The following is a 15,310-nucleotide window of genomic DNA, read 5'->3' as shown; positions in this document are numbered from 1 at the left end:
AAGACAAAAATAAATTTATTTTTAATAATATGACAAATAATATAAAAAATATTTAAAAATAATTATATTCAAGAGCATTTAAGTAAAATAATTTATTAGTAATAATTTATTACGTTTAACTAAACATAATAATTATTTATATTATTTATCAAATTTTATCAAATATAGTAATCATTAATGTTCAATAATCTTCTAAGTAATTTATCTTTAAAGTAATTTTTCTATTTTGATAATAAAATATTATCCAAACTAAATATCCTCTTAAGTGTATTAAGTATATTTTTATTAATTATTAAAATTTATTTATAAACTATTATTATATTATTTAATTATCTAATTTTATTAAACTAAAATCATAATCGATAATAAACTACGCAAGAAAATTTTCTTACAATATAATCACATTTTATTAACCCAATATAGATGAGTTAATATAATTTATTTCTAAACCTAACCCTCCCTTGTCTACATCATCAGTTCATCCACTACAATTCTTCTTGTGTATACCATCAACACAATTAGCCTCACAACACTCTGTCACCAAGGAACAAAACGCCTTTAACAATGGAGAACCGCCGCCAAAAGTCGAGCTCCGGCGAGCTGTTCTCCTTCCCTACCACCCCAACTAACCACGGCCAAGATTCTACCTTTGAATTTGGTTGCTTTACTCCCGAGTCTCCCTCTCAAGACCCTTCAAGAAACTCTCCTGCAGATCATCTTTTCTCCAACGGCCGCCTTTTGCCTCACTCTTTTCCATCTGATCATCGACCCTCTTCTGATATCATTAACACTAGCATGTCCCGTGCCACCAGTCGCACGAGCAGTGTCAGTGCCAAAGATTCACTCATCTCTTCGAGAAGTAATAGCACTAACAGCAGGAGCAGTAGCTGCAGCAGCGCCAAAACGTGCTCCAGCGACAATTTGGAAAGGAGATTGGTGTATTACAATAACAAAAACACTGCACACAAAGCGACGAAAGCAAGTAGAATCGTCACTGCTCAGTTGTACGGGTCTTCGCAGAAGTGGCAGCATCTCACACCGGCGCTGAAACGCGAGACTTCGCAGAGGAAAAAGGCCGGCGGGGTTGTGTTGAAAGATGCGTTAAGATCGTCATCTTCACCATCGTTAAAGAAATCGGCTTCGCAAGGAAATGAAAGGAGGAGGGGTAGCCGTGACAAGGCGGAGGTGCAGGGGCTCTGCAAGAGAGTTTTCATGTCGTTTTGGAATGCCTGCAGAGAGTGTCATGCCTTGGAACCATCCACACTTTGCAAGGAAGACATAAAAAAATTATAATTTTCATCCATTTGTTTTTTATGTAAATCTTGTTTAGACAAGCATTTTTTAGTAAATAAATATTCCTAGTTACATATGCTTAGAGCTGGATTTGAGTAAAGTTAAGCTCAAATAAGTTCAAAATAAGTTCAATTCAAATAAGTTTGAATTCAAACTCGAGTGTGAAAATTAAATACTTTTGTGTTCAAACTCAAGTTCAAGCATTGAGTGTGTTTAGTTTGTCAAGTTTAGAGTTTGAAAAATTTTATTATGAATCGATTGAAATAATGTTATTTTGAGCAATACACATAAAAAAAGTCATTTTAGTCATTTTTGTTCAGTTACAATATTAAATCTAGCTCGAGCTTAGTTCCACTCAAGTCAAATTAAACTCAAACTTATCTCAATTCGAATCAAACCTTATATATGCCACAATTTAATGGTACCTTCGCTAAATTCTAAAAAAGAATATGCAAATCCACTACCAACAATTACACTACCTAACTACTGTACAAATTGTTATCAGTCTATTTCCCTTTCACAGTCATGGCCCCTATTAACATCTTCAGAATCCCGCTGTTCAGAAATTTCAAAAACTCATACGATGTCTTCTCTAATTACCCTAGAGAAATCAAATTCTTTTTCAATTCTTGGACATGCTTAATTACCCTAAATAATTATTATCTTCCAGGGAAACAACCAATAGGTCTTCATCATCGCCTGAGTCCTCTAAGTTACGTTCTAAACCTGTTGACAAACCTTCTCCTTAAGAGTTCCTTGCCTCCAACTTTTGCGTTGTTTGGTGGAATCTCCAAGTTGAAGCAACTTTTCCATAATCCATTGTTTCCTTCCCGAACATTAATGTGGTAGTTTGATGATTGAACAATCCTAGTCAAGAACAAATAAGCATGGTGGCCTTGTTCTTGTCCTCCAATTTAACATTTACATGTAATATATCACTCCCTTATGATTGAATTGAGTTATATGTTCTCGTAAGTTTCCAACTTCTTCCATTTTAAATTGGAACAACTCGTATTTCATGAATAACTTCTGGGTGACGTTCTTAAACATGAAGGTGCTCTCAAATTTCAACCATAAACTATGTTTTATCTTCTTATTGATCACATCGTAGATCACTAAATCTACCAAAAATATTTGTATAGTATTTAAAGCAACAACTTCTATGCCATGCCATGCCATTTTTTCTCATCCATGTTAGTTGGTTTTGTTCCTCTTAACATCTTGTGCACCCTATTATGTGTTAACATATTTGAAACCATAAATTACCACTTGTCATTGAACCTATCAATGTCACATGTGCACTCAATCTAATCATCATTGCCTCGCTCCGATATCAATTGTTATTTCAGTTTTTTCCTTCGAAAGGCTCAGATCGAATAACACAATAATCTCAAGAGAAATAATATAGCAAAAAATAATCAATAAAAAAAAAACACATAAAAATTTACGTGATTTAACAATATGCCTAAGTCCACATAGCCATTGTTCCTTTTATTAATTACTCAAAAAAAGGCTAAAATTTTGGTTATTCTGATTACGTTGTAAACCCAAAGGTTTCCTTTATATAAGAGAACCTAAAATACAATTTTACTGGGAGTAAAATCCATAAATCCTGTCTCATGGAGCAATTGCTCCAAGTGATGGAATGTATGCTCCAAGCTTCCAGATTGTTAGAAAAAGCTCATTCCCATTCCCATTCTCCTTCTCATAAATCATTGAACTTGGAATGACCTCATTCTTCCTAGAACGTCCCTATTCTTCCTTGACGCCTGGAACGACCGTTTGATGATGATGAAATGCCCCGTTCCTATATTTTTGTAACTTCAAGTGAAATGTTTCAAAGCTAAGCCACATTTTTAACATGCATTTCATTAAATATTTGTCTTGCATGCTCATCAATAAGCATATCAAGGGAGTCAGGCCGGTTCGTGGCACAACCCAAGCCCCCTTTTTTTGGCTTAGACCATGGGGGCACTGCTCCCAAAATTGCGAGTCGTGCCAACTTTACATGATACATGAACAAATAATAAATAATTTAAATAATTAAAAATTAAAAAATATATAATATAGTGGGTTGACCCATCAAAACAAATGAGTTGATATGTTAAAGGTCTGTTAAAGTACGATTTAAGGGATCCTAGACATACCCCAAGCCTTCACTAGACCCAACACAACTCATTGTTGTGTCTACTCACCAATACGTATGAGTAATGTTATGCATATTAATTTTTAAATACATAAATGAGTACACATATGATGTATCATCACATAATTAAATATTAATTTATTTTTATTTTAAAATCATTCGATAATACATTCATTTCATTTGTTACTTATTAAAAAATAATATGTATTCATTTGTATATTTAAAATGGGTATACATAATTTTATCAAATAAATATCTTTTTACAAGATTTGGGTCCCCTTTGAGTAGGGCTAGATTCGAGCCGAGTTGAGCTCGAGCTCGCTTAAGCTCGAGTTCGTCTCGGTTCATATATAGTCAGCTCAAGTTCGAGCTCGAGCTCGACTGAGCTGGGCTAAGGTTGGCTCTTTTCGGGCTCAAACTCGGCTCATTTTTCGTCATTAAAAGGACATCGTTTTTAATATATATTGATCAAAATGACATCGTTTTGTATCAAAAATTTTAATTAGAAAATCTAACGAGTAGTTCGAGCTTGAGCTCGGCTAAGGTCGGCTCGTTTCGTACTCAATCGAGCGAAGCTCGAGCTCGAACTGTTTCAGTTCGAATCCAACCTTACCTTTGAGTATTATACATTTTGGATAAACAAATTTATGCTAATCCTATCCCAAATCGGTCACTATCTACTCAATTGTACTTACATAATGGTGAATACATTAGTTTATGATATGTTGATTTAACATCATTGTGGTAAGCGTTCTCCCAAACACAAATTTATCTATCTTCGATCCTAAAAATTAATAAAATTGATAGAATATTAAAACTTTTAAAGTAAAAATCTGGTTTTAGTTTTTACCGTGTTTATAAACTTTGATTTACCATGCAATAATTGTGGATTTTAATACTGTACTCCAGTTTACCCGTCAAACAAATATGGATGGGGTCCTCGTTTTTTTTTTTAAATCTGTCTACCTTCCCATCAATAATATCAAATTGTCTGCCTCCCGGGTTGCAACACAGTTGCAAAGTAATATTACAAATGATAAAATCTGTGCAAACCATTAAATCGACATGACTGACGATATTATGGTGAATTTAATTTGTTATTAGTCTCATAAAGGAGTGTCTGGTGGGCAACCCAGAGAAAAAGAGCCCTTAATCCACTTTCCAACGGTTGAAACAGCCATAGCTAGGATTTGATTGATGGGTGAAAGGAACCAACTTATTCAACCTTTTAAGTTTGAATTAGGCTCAGTCTTAAACCTAACATGACAATTGACAACACAGAGCAAACTGGAAGAACATGTCCTAAATTCTAGCAGCATCCCAGAAAAATTGGCAAAATGAAAGAAAACAAAAGTGGAAAATTTATGGTAAAACTTGCGTTAAGATAAACTACAACAAAAATTTGTGAGAAGTACAAAAGAAACACAACATATAAAAGAACACTAAACTAAAACAAACACAAGATTGCAGCAACAAAGAACCACCAAAAGCATGCTTATCTAAAACTTCTTGCCCTTTACTAACTTCATTCCAAGAAGGTCTCCATAACATCATTGTACATCCCCGCCTCTGGATTCCTATATTCCATTGGTTGTTGATGGTGATCGACTGATGTTGAGGTAGACGATGAAGCCATCCGTGCAGGCATGGTAAAGCTCCTCTTAAACTTGTCCGTCTTCCTTGCATTCTCTGGATGACTGTCCAAGCTTAAGAACTCATTCAGGTTTGCACCACCATCTATATTTGGATTCAAATCTTTTCCCTCGAAAATAAGGGGATGATGACTTTGGTCTGGTTTGTTTCCAAAGTTCTCAGGGTTAAACAAGAGCTTGGAATCGTCAGGCCTCACAGAAAGAGCATTGAAGAAAGACAAACCATTTGGCCACTTAATGTCATTTTCATGTTCTCCAATCATATCTTCCATTTGTGTTTCCGATGAATGAGGGAGGAGAAACATGTGAGTCTCATCTTTGGTTTGTGGGAATCCAAGTCTAGCAGGATTCTGAAAATTGGCTGATGCTAGCATTGATGCAGAAGACGGAATTGGCCTTTGACCCCAGTTGAAGAGGGAAGGAGGAGGCCGAGTTGGGATGGCAGATTGCTTTGAGGGAATCGAGGACGGCGAAGAATTATTTCTATTTGAAGAAAATAACTGGGATAGATAGAAACCAGATTGATAGCCTAGAGACTCAAATGTATACCTCATCCGCAGCACAAAATGCAGGTCTTCAGGTATCTGCAAATGGTCAGTTTATTGCGCTTTATAGCAGAATTTACACAATCACTCATAAAAATTTAATCATTCAAGACTTAATCATCCACAAATTTGAAAAACAAATCCAACTTACAATCTTGCAGGAACCCAATTGCAGTAGACCGTGACCAGCTTGAATTACAGCAATGGTCTAAAAAAGAAAAATAAACACCACAAAGTCTAAGTACTACAAAAGTCGAAAGAACAATCCAAATAGGCAAAGACTAACAATAGCAAAATACGCTGTTTGAATGCTGACCTGAATGCCGGACTCAAATTGATCAGTCCATTCAGGAGGTAGCTGTAATTAATAACAAGAAAAATGGAAGGTAAGCACCAACAACTATATACTAAACACGGTGGCCATCGAATTATTCTTAAAAAGATTAAAACAAAGAATTGAATTGTGGGTCAAGTTCTTTACAGCATCAAAAGAACTTTGCCAGTAGTTGGAAGTGTTTGGTTCACATTCTGTTGGCTCTTTGAACACCCATTTATGACACTTATCTGAAGCAACCTTCCCCATTAACCTGCTCAAACATAAATTTACTCACCAGTCAAAAGAATACAAAAGAAGAATCAATTTCTGCTGATTCTTTCACTCTTCTCATAACTTTCCTGCAACAACTATACTTGTTTATTGGCACATTCAGAGGGAGAAACAAAACCAAAAATATAATAGCACCTACCCAGTACCCACCCTTCTCCATAATTATATAACTGAATGGACATTTTGCTGAAAGCTTTTCTGACAGGATCTTCACCATCCATCTCTTCCAAACAATCTGCAACTCTTCCTCGGCAAAACCCATCTTCCCACATTAACATCCTTCACAGAATTCCAGAAATCAGTAGTTTGTTTTCAACACTCAAAACACTTCTTTAATTAACATCATAAGAGTACTACTAAACTAACTTGAGCTAAATTCTCATTTGACCCATTTGACATCTCTAAGAACTCAGAAGAAGCATAAATCTTCCCTAGAAACTAGGCAAAGAAAAAGAATACTCACAGGCTGCCGTTGTCGTCTCCAACCTTGCAGCCATTACCACCGCGGACTCGCCTGCAAATTAAGATGACCCAGTTGAGGAAACATATGAAAACGCAAAGAGAAACTGAAACGATAGAAAATGGAGAAGGAATAGAGAGAAGTACGGTCGAGGACGAATAGTCCAGAATACAGAGTAAGTCCAGTCTGAGTTGATACAGACGCTTCTAAGGGCCTCATGAAGGGCCATCATCCCAACTGCTTCTTTGCTCCTATCCCCTGCTCCTGAGCCCACCATCTCTCTCTTTCCACACCCCCCTCTCTTTCAAAATATATATACAAAAATCTATCCTCTTAAAATTCTTCCTAATCTTATAATTTTCTCAACAAAACACAGCTCTACCTGTAAGTAGTGTAACTCCAACTGCAAGCTGAATTGCCTGTCTCTCCTTTATTTTAATACAGTACAAAATGGCTTTAGGTGATCACTAATTACTATTCTTTTTTGGGTTTAATTATATCAGAAAGTAACAAGCTTTAGCAATCTTGACAACAACCAGGTAAAAGAAGACACACAGAATGAAAAAAAAAGATGAATTTGGCAAGTGTTGTTTAACCATGCAAAAAATAAATAAATTTAAAAAAACCCAAAGTGGGGACAGCCAAATTTATCTCTTTTACCTTCTTCTTCTTTCTTTCTTTCTTTCTTTCCCTCTTTGTTTCTCTCACTTTGCCAACAAGAAACAGTGAGGAAGAGAGAGAGAGAGACAAAGCTAGGATAGAAAAAATAAAGTGGTCGAAATTACATTTTAATCCTCCATCTTGCTAGAAAATTCAGTTGTTTTTTAATCCATACTGGTTCTGTTTAGTTTGGTTTCATCTTCTTTGACCTGGTCCTGCTCTTGTGTTGCAAATTTATTTTTTCTTTTTTATGAAGTAGTCAAGCACAAGAGCTCCTCATTCCAACCACTTTTCTTTCTATTTTTTAAGGATAAATCTCTACCTTAGGGAATTGTAATGGTGATGAATTCTAATTTTTTTTTTTTTTGGTGTCTGGAGAGAGATTCTGAATATATAAGAATAACCGTTTTCAAATACTATATAATTATATAATTTAGTATAATTTTATTCGTAATTCAAAATTATCAAGTTATATAATGACATATTCTCTACAAACTTAATTAAGTATTAAAATATAGATGTACATAATTTTATTAATCTTGTTTTTGTTGACATGGTATATTTTCATTGGTTAAAAGTATTTCAATAGGAAGTATAAAAATTGTATCATAGAGGAATGATGGCATTATCAATTTAAGAACAAAACATTTTACTTTTTACTTTTTACTTTTTACTAAAGCATGGTGAAAAATATATGTTTTGGTTGTGGTACTCTTTTAAGAGGAAACATTGCATCAAGTCATTAGAATTTACCATGCTATTAAAAACAATGTTTTTAAAATTGGATTGGTGATCGAATCAGTTGTCTCATTGATTCACAAGTGATCGGTTCAATATATTATTAAATTATAATAAATTTGTTAAATAATATCGAATATTTAACAAATGTTTTAAACATAGATCATATGAAGGTTCATTTGAAACACATTTATATAATCATCAATAATAACAAAGTCCATTTGCTTACTTGAAATATAAATTTCAATTTATTAAAACAAAAAAATAAAACTCAAAAAATATAATATAAATTAAAATTAGGGGTAAGGACAATAAGACTTTGTCAATCTGATTCTACTAGTTTTGATCAAATTTTATCAAGTGTTATATCAAACCAGTTTTCAGTAAAAATTGAACCAGATCATAGTTTAGTTTCTAATCAAACGGTCGATTCAGTTCAGTTTTCAAAATGTTGGTTAAAAAGGTGTTTAAAAAACGGACTTTGTAAACTTTTTTAATTTTTTGATTACATAATTGGATAAAAGATCTTAAGTGTTAGCTTTTTGAAGCACAATCTCTGTTTGCAAGAGTAGCACATTTAGCAACACTTTAATGAGATTTACTTTTCATTTAGGTTCATAAAATCAACTTTAGGAAATAATTATGTATTTTTTGTTTACCTTTTAAAGGTGGGTTTGGTTCAAAAATAAAAGTATTACTTTGTTAATTTATCTTTTATTACTTACATTACTTTATTTGATTGATAATAATAAAAAATTTCGATAATCTTCTATTACCAATAATGATGTGACAAATGATATATAAGATAATCTTATAATCATCTTCACCTTACATATTAAAAAATAATCAAAGCAATCTTGATTTTATTATAATTATATTTTTACTTAATAATTTTTTAGAAAAAAATAACATATTTTCAATTAATATAATAAGTAGCATGTAAGATATTTTAGAATAATCATTTAAGTAAAATAATATTTTTATATTATTTCTAACTAAATATAATAATTATTTTTATATATCTATTTTTATCAAACTGTATCAAATATAGTAATAATTTATAATAAATAATTTTTTAAGTAATTTATTTTTAAGATAATATTTTATTTTTAATAATTAAACTCGAGTTTGAGCTCGAGCTCATGAAAGTCTAACTTGAACTAAACTCGAATTTGGTTTGGCTCATTTTGAGCTCTAGTTTTTAACTATTTCATTATTAAAATAACGTTGTTTTAATACATATTGATCAAAATGATGTCGTTTTGTATCAAAATTTTTAATTAGAAAATTTGACAAATAGTTCAAGCTCGATCGAGCCTATATAGGGTTGGCTCGTTTCTGGCTTGTTCGAGCATAGCTCGAGCTTGAGTTCAAACAGACTCGGCTCGAATTCAACCCTAATTATTGAGTAATATTATATGTACTCACTTTAAATATACAAATATATACATATTTATATGTGTTATAATGTGATTATGTATTATTTTATCTTTAATTTAAAATTATTAAATATAATAATGTATATCAAATTTATACTTATTTATATATTTAAAATAAGTATACATAGTTTTATTGTTCATTCTTATTCTAAAATAATAAAGAATAAAATATTTATATAATACAATTAATTCAAGGGTGTAATTTAATTAATAGAAGAATAATATTATATTTTACATATTTTATAAGTAATTCAAACACATAAAATAATATTTTATTCATTATACGATTAGATGATATTTTATTTTTAATTTAAAATAATATAATTATAAAATAATATATTATTTATATATATAAATTATATATAAAAAAACATTAATTATAAATTAATTGTGAGTATAAATAGAAGGACAGAGAATCTTGAATGGTCAAAAGTATAATGCAGAATAGATTTGGATCCATTATTTTATTTTAATTTTATTAAATAATACGGTACATCATACGTCAGTTTGTAAGGACAAATGTTAAGACTTTAGCTTAATTATAATAATTTTGTATTTTCCCGATTAAATCATAACTTTTATTGATAAATTAATTATATTGAATGGGGTAAATTTTATATTTAATTATTAATTTTATAATTATTAAGTTAATAAATTAAATATTTAATTTTAATATATTATTAAAAATAATTTAAATTTATATATTTTTATATATAGATCTCTTTTTTTATTATTTAAATTATTTCAGTTTGGATCCAATTTTATCTCTGGTTTGTCTTTTCATTCTATAGTACCCATCAAGGATATCAAAGTAATTTCAACTTATTAAAATAATTTTATAATTAGTTATGTCAAAAATTCCAAAAGATGGAGTGCTCAAATCACTTTTCCAAAAGCAAGCACTCCAATAATGATTAACAATTAAGCAGTAACCACAGAGAATATATTCATATAATTCAGATTAACGAGGGTCACGTGCGCACGTGCTTTGGCAGTGAGTCGGTGCATCGTTTCTCATAAAATTAAAAGGCCTTACGCGCACGCACGAATTGCGGTGCACTGCTTCCTTTACCTAGGCTCACCCTTGCGCGTCTAACCCAACTCCGAACAAAAATCCCTCCTGTTGGAGCGTGAAAGAAGGCACGCGTGGGAGAGGAGTAACAGAGGCGTCAATCTAAATCTCTTTGGCTCCGCATTGACCGCCCTAGGCTTCGCTAAAAACTGGCGCGACCGTATCTTGGGTGGGGCCCTACTTCTTCGCCACTGAAAATTAAACTGTTTATAAGATTAAATTCTGATCGCAATTAATTAGATTTAAAAATTTAATAAATTTAAATTTATTTAATTTAAATTTTAATTAAATTAAATTAGAAGATCCAACTCATTTTTTTTAAATTGAGATAAACTTAAATTAAGGGATATTAGCTTCTAAGGAATAGTTTGATTAACAAAAACGGTAGAATCCCTTTACAAGATTCGAAAGAGAGCAAGAATCGGGATTTGTTGTTGCCAAAGTAAGATAAGACTCTTGAATTACCCAATTTAATAGTTGTAAGATTAGTTATTGGATATAAAATTTTACTTATTTGGTATAATAGGTTAGATCCCAACATAGTTGAGCCAATTCAAGTAAGATTCTTCATAAAAAAGAAAAAAAAATTGGGAGATATTTGACTCGAATTCAATTAAAATTTATAGTTTCCCCATTATTGAGTAAAACATCATCATTTTTTTAATAAGGTACAAACTCAAGTCATGAGTTTGAACTATCGATTCAACTTAAATTGAATTAAAATATTTTTTTATTCAAACTGAATTTAAATCACTCTTAACTTTAGTTTAATAAATTCAAATCGAATTATTTTTTATTTGAATCAAATTCAAACTAAAATATATTTATTTTCAATTCGATTCATATTCATCGATAGTGTTAGAGATAGTGGATGAATTTAGATTCCAAATACCAAGTCCGGGGTTTTGCCCCCACTTAATTTATGTGGTGAAACATGTAATTTACTTGTATTGCGAATGTCAAGATTGTTATAATTAACCATAATGTAAAACTTGTTTATAGGTATTCAAATAATTTGATAATCAAATGTGTCCAAAATTCAATATAATATGGAAAAGCATAATAATAGTAAGAAAGATTCCATAAATTATTAGATTAGGATTAGCTTTTCTTTGATTAGCAATGTTGTTCATGATTATGGGTGTTTTTTTTTTAACAAAAAAAATCTTATTTAAATTAAACTGTTATATTAGATCAAAATTAATTATATTAAATAGAATAAATTTCGAATTTAGTGATCAATTTCATAATCATTAAACTAGATAAATTAAGAGTTTAATCTAGATATATCATTAAAAAAAATTTAAACTCGTTTTTTTATATGAAATTTCTTTTTTCATCATCTGAACTATTCTTTTAACGTAATTATGGGCGATTCCCTCGGAAGTACTTGAAAACCATAAAAATCACCGAAATAATGACATGCAGCCTAACAAGGTATCATTAACATTACTTATTTAGGCGCTGATTATGCTTTGCTTTTATCTTTTTAGTATAATTTTTATAGTAAAATTATATATATTTGTACTAATAATAATGAATTGTTGCATAATTAAATGTTATATTTATTAAAAAACTATTGTTAATATTTAAGTTATGATTTATTATTAATATACATAAAATATTATTATTTTTATATATGATACATGTGCAGCCCACCAAAGTTCATAGTATTATATTAATCCAGTCCAGATCGCAAGAACCTGCGACGTAGCCCCGGTTTGGTACCGTTTTAGATGAGAGATGAGAGTTGGATTTGCTACGCGTGTCGAGATAGTGCAGTTTTAAGTTAACAAAAAGGCGAAGACTTAATCCCACTCACAGAATTTTTTTTTGGTTAATTTTAAAAAACTTAAATACTTATATATTTATTAAATTTTATAATTAAGATTAAGAATAAAAATATTATTTAATTACTTATATTAAAAAACTAAAAATTTATCATATTTTTTCTTTTTAATTCAAAAATTTAAAATTTTTCTCTCAATCAAAATTTGAAAAATAACAATTTCTCTTATAAGGTTTTTTTCTTTTCTTTGACGAACAACTCCTTCTAACCGTTGGTGTTCTCTCTCCCGATCTCATTGTTAGCCTCCCTTGGTCTGACAAAGATGAGACAAAGATGATTCGTCGTTTTTATTTTAGAGACAAAGGACTTCGTCTCTTAGACAAAGATAAAAAATTATCTTTGTTAGACTAGAGGAGGGTGGTGGTGAGACTCAAAAGAGAGAAAAGCCGATTGTGAGGGTGAACGTCGATGACTAGGAAGGAGTTGTTCACCGAAGAGAGGAAAAAAAAACCTCGAGGGGAAATAGTCATTTTTCAAATCTTAGGTAAGGTGAAGTTGTTAGATTTTTAAACTTAGAGAGAAAAATGTGATAAATTTTTAGTTTTTTTATTTTTCTATTAAATGATAATTTTATCTCAGATAATAACCCTAAAATTTAATATATGGATAGACGTTTGGATTCTTTCAAGTTAAAGGGATAAACCTTAGGAAAAGAGTATTATTTGAAAGGGAATAAGTCCTTTGGCCTTTACAAAAAGGTATCCTTTTCTCATTCTAGTTCTTTTTTTATTAATTAATTAAATTAATTTTATTTTAAAATGACCAAAAGATTTATTCCTACCTAAGGTTTAGCTCATTTCCAAATATATACTTGTAAAATTTTAAAAACCCAAACATTTACCTATAGACTATTAAACTTAACCAAAATGTTATATCATTTTCCCCTATTAGTTTGGAGAATTAACAATTTTTTTCAAAATTTTGTTTTAAAAAATTCACTTTTTTCCCCTAGGACTTGGAAAACTAATCCGGCCAATGACGGCCACTCTCTCTCCCTCCCAACAATGTCTCTCCCTCTTCTATGTTTCTCTCCCGATGACTTCTTCTCCTACAACGACGAAGGACAAACATACGTTTGGACGACGATGCGTCATCTGGATGATGCCTTCATCTGGATTCGATAAAGATAGAATGGTTTAGAATTAAAAGTCACATTTACACACAAATATGTGTTTTTTTTTTCAAAACATAACATCTACTTGTAAAAGGAAAATGCATGGTTGTAGACATTGTAGTTGCATCACGTATTGTATCGTATATTGAAAATTTAATTTTTGTATCATGTATCGAGTATCGTATTATATTGTATGATACGACTTTTAAAAAATAAAATAGTAAAAATATTAATAAAATAATATAATAATATAATTAAAATGTCATTATTTTAAAAACTATCACATACGCTTGAAAATTTAAAATTTTTTATTTACACTCTTACTATATTTTCATTTTTTCTAAAAAGTATATTGATTTATATCTGTAATATGTATCATGTCGTATAATATGATACATCTATTGTATCATATTAATTCGATATATCTCATGATATGTATTGTTTTTTATTTATATCATATCATGTCGTAAGATATTGATAACTATGGATATAGGGCATCCTTGACCAAGTGGTTAAAAAGTTTTCATCATTCATGTACGTGTATGTTACCCAATTCATGTGAGACTTAACGATTGTTTCATAAGACATGTTTTAAACTTTTTCAAAAATTGAAAACTTGAGGTTTAACGGTGTCCTAACTCATTCAATATTATTGAGAGAGATCAGAAAGGGAAACTATGCAAAATGATATTCTTGCCCTTTTCCGAAATTCATTAACAGAAGTAAATAATAGGTAAAAATTTAAGTTATTGAAACTTAAAGGGTAAATATTGCCATTCCAACAAACCTTAGGTAGAAAATAAGTCTTTCCCAATTTGTTATTCTCAAAGCAAATTCACCTTATATTATGGGTGGGCCGGGGGGAGCCCAAATGAAAGATGGTCAAATTTGTTATGGATAGTACACTAAGATTCACCTCTAGATATAAGTATAATGGTATATTTCGAAGTAGAAAAGTTGTGTAATTATCCAGTGTTTTCAAAATTAGATCAGATCAGTCAGTTCAATTGGTTTAATCGGAAACCAATCTATGATTTGATTCAATTTTCACTAAAAGTTGGTTTGATATAAGACTTAAAAAATCTGATCAAAATCGATAAAACCAGGTTTGACCAACTTTTATTGCCCTAACCCTTAATTTTAAAATCTATTTTATTTTTTGAGTTTTTTTTTAATGAATTGAAATTTATGTTCTAAAGAAATAAATATATTTTGTTGTTACTGATAATTATACAAATTTGTTTCTAATAAACTTCATGTGATTTATGTTTAAAAAATGTAATAAATATTTGATATTATTTAATAAATTTATTATAATTTAATAATAAATTGAATCAATAAAATAACTTTTTTTATTTTTTTTATACAAGAGATCACAATCATGTAGTTAATGGGCTGGTTTCATCTCCCATTCTACAAACCAATAACATCGGCCCATTTTTAGAAACAACATCAATAATTACAGGACTCACTCTTCCTTGCACTAATAAATAAAGTTCTGCCTGGCAGTGGGGAAAACTTCTTCAAAAATTCAACGCACAAACTTTGGACAGCATTAGAGGCGGAAGGGGGGCGGGCTAGCCCAAGGCCTGGCCCGGACTTTCCATTTTCAGCCCAGCCTCTGGGTGGCACAATTTTAAAAGGCCAAAAGACTTTTTCCCACCCAAGGTATAGTGGATCCCACCCACGAACTTTCAAAAATCCAACACCCACCCATGGTTTAGAAAACTAACAC

At 30.8% G+C, this 15,310-nt stretch overlaps 2 protein-coding genes across 3 annotated transcripts; one reads left to right on the top strand and one right to left on the bottom strand.

Annotated features, from left to right (window-relative positions):
• The first annotated feature begins 564 nt into the window (after positions 1 to 564).
• LOC123201704 lies at positions 565 to 1,293 on the top strand. Its single transcript, XM_044617274.1, has one exon. It carries the CDS (start codon positions 565 to 567, stop codon positions 1,291 to 1,293), a length of 729 nt encoding a protein of 242 aa, XP_044473209.1.
• A 3,484-nt stretch (positions 1,294 to 4,777) lies between these two features.
• On the bottom strand, positions 4,778 to 7,393 carry LOC123201623 (protein RICE SALT SENSITIVE 3-like). Of its 2 annotated transcripts, XM_044617201.1 has the most exons (7): positions 6,850 to 7,393; positions 6,707 to 6,757; positions 6,394 to 6,522; positions 6,118 to 6,223; positions 5,953 to 5,994; positions 5,788 to 5,844; positions 4,778 to 5,675 (listed from the first exon to the last, which is right to left on the bottom strand). In XM_044617201.1, the coding sequence occupies exons 1-7, from the start codon at positions 6,978 to 6,980 to the stop codon at positions 4,965 to 4,967; spliced, it is 1,227 nt and encodes a 408-aa protein (XP_044473136.1). In that variant the 5' UTR covers positions 6,981 to 7,393; the 3' UTR covers positions 4,778 to 4,964. The 2 variants fall into 2 exon arrangements, with proteins under 2 accessions (XP_044473136.1, XP_044473137.1); XM_044617202.1 differs by lacking the exons at positions 6,707 to 6,757; positions 6,850 to 7,393 and having other exon boundaries at positions 6,383 to 6,522.
• Positions 7,394 to 15,310: the final 7,917 nt, after the last annotated feature.

This window comes from Mangifera indica, chromosome 18 (assembly GCF_011075055.1).
Source record: "Mangifera indica cultivar Alphonso chromosome 18, CATAS_Mindica_2.1, whole genome shotgun sequence".
Classification (NCBI taxonomy): domain Eukaryota; kingdom Viridiplantae; phylum Streptophyta; class Magnoliopsida; order Sapindales; family Anacardiaceae; genus Mangifera; species Mangifera indica.
The sequence above is the reverse complement of the archived record's forward strand: the minus strand, read 5'-3'. Positions and strand labels throughout refer to the sequence as shown.

Excerpts from the sequence above, each read along its gene's own strand:
- LOC123201623 (XM_044617201.1), bottom strand. The coding sequence starts at position 6,980 with ATGGTGGGCTCAGGAGCAGGGGATAGGAGCAAAGAAGCAGTTGGGATG. Across the intron at positions 6,758-6,849 it reads TGGACTATTCGTCCTCGACC|GCGAGTCCGCGGTGGTAATG; the intron begins GTACTTCTCTCT and ends CTTAATTTGCAG. Across the intron at positions 6,523-6,706 it reads GGAGACGACAACGGCAGCCT|GATGTTAATGTGGGAAGATG; the intron begins GTGAGTATTCTT and ends AATTCTGTGAAG.
- LOC123201704 (XM_044617274.1), top strand. The coding sequence starts at position 565 with ATGGAGAACCGCCGCCAAAAGTCGAGCTCCGGCGAGCTGTTCTCCTTC.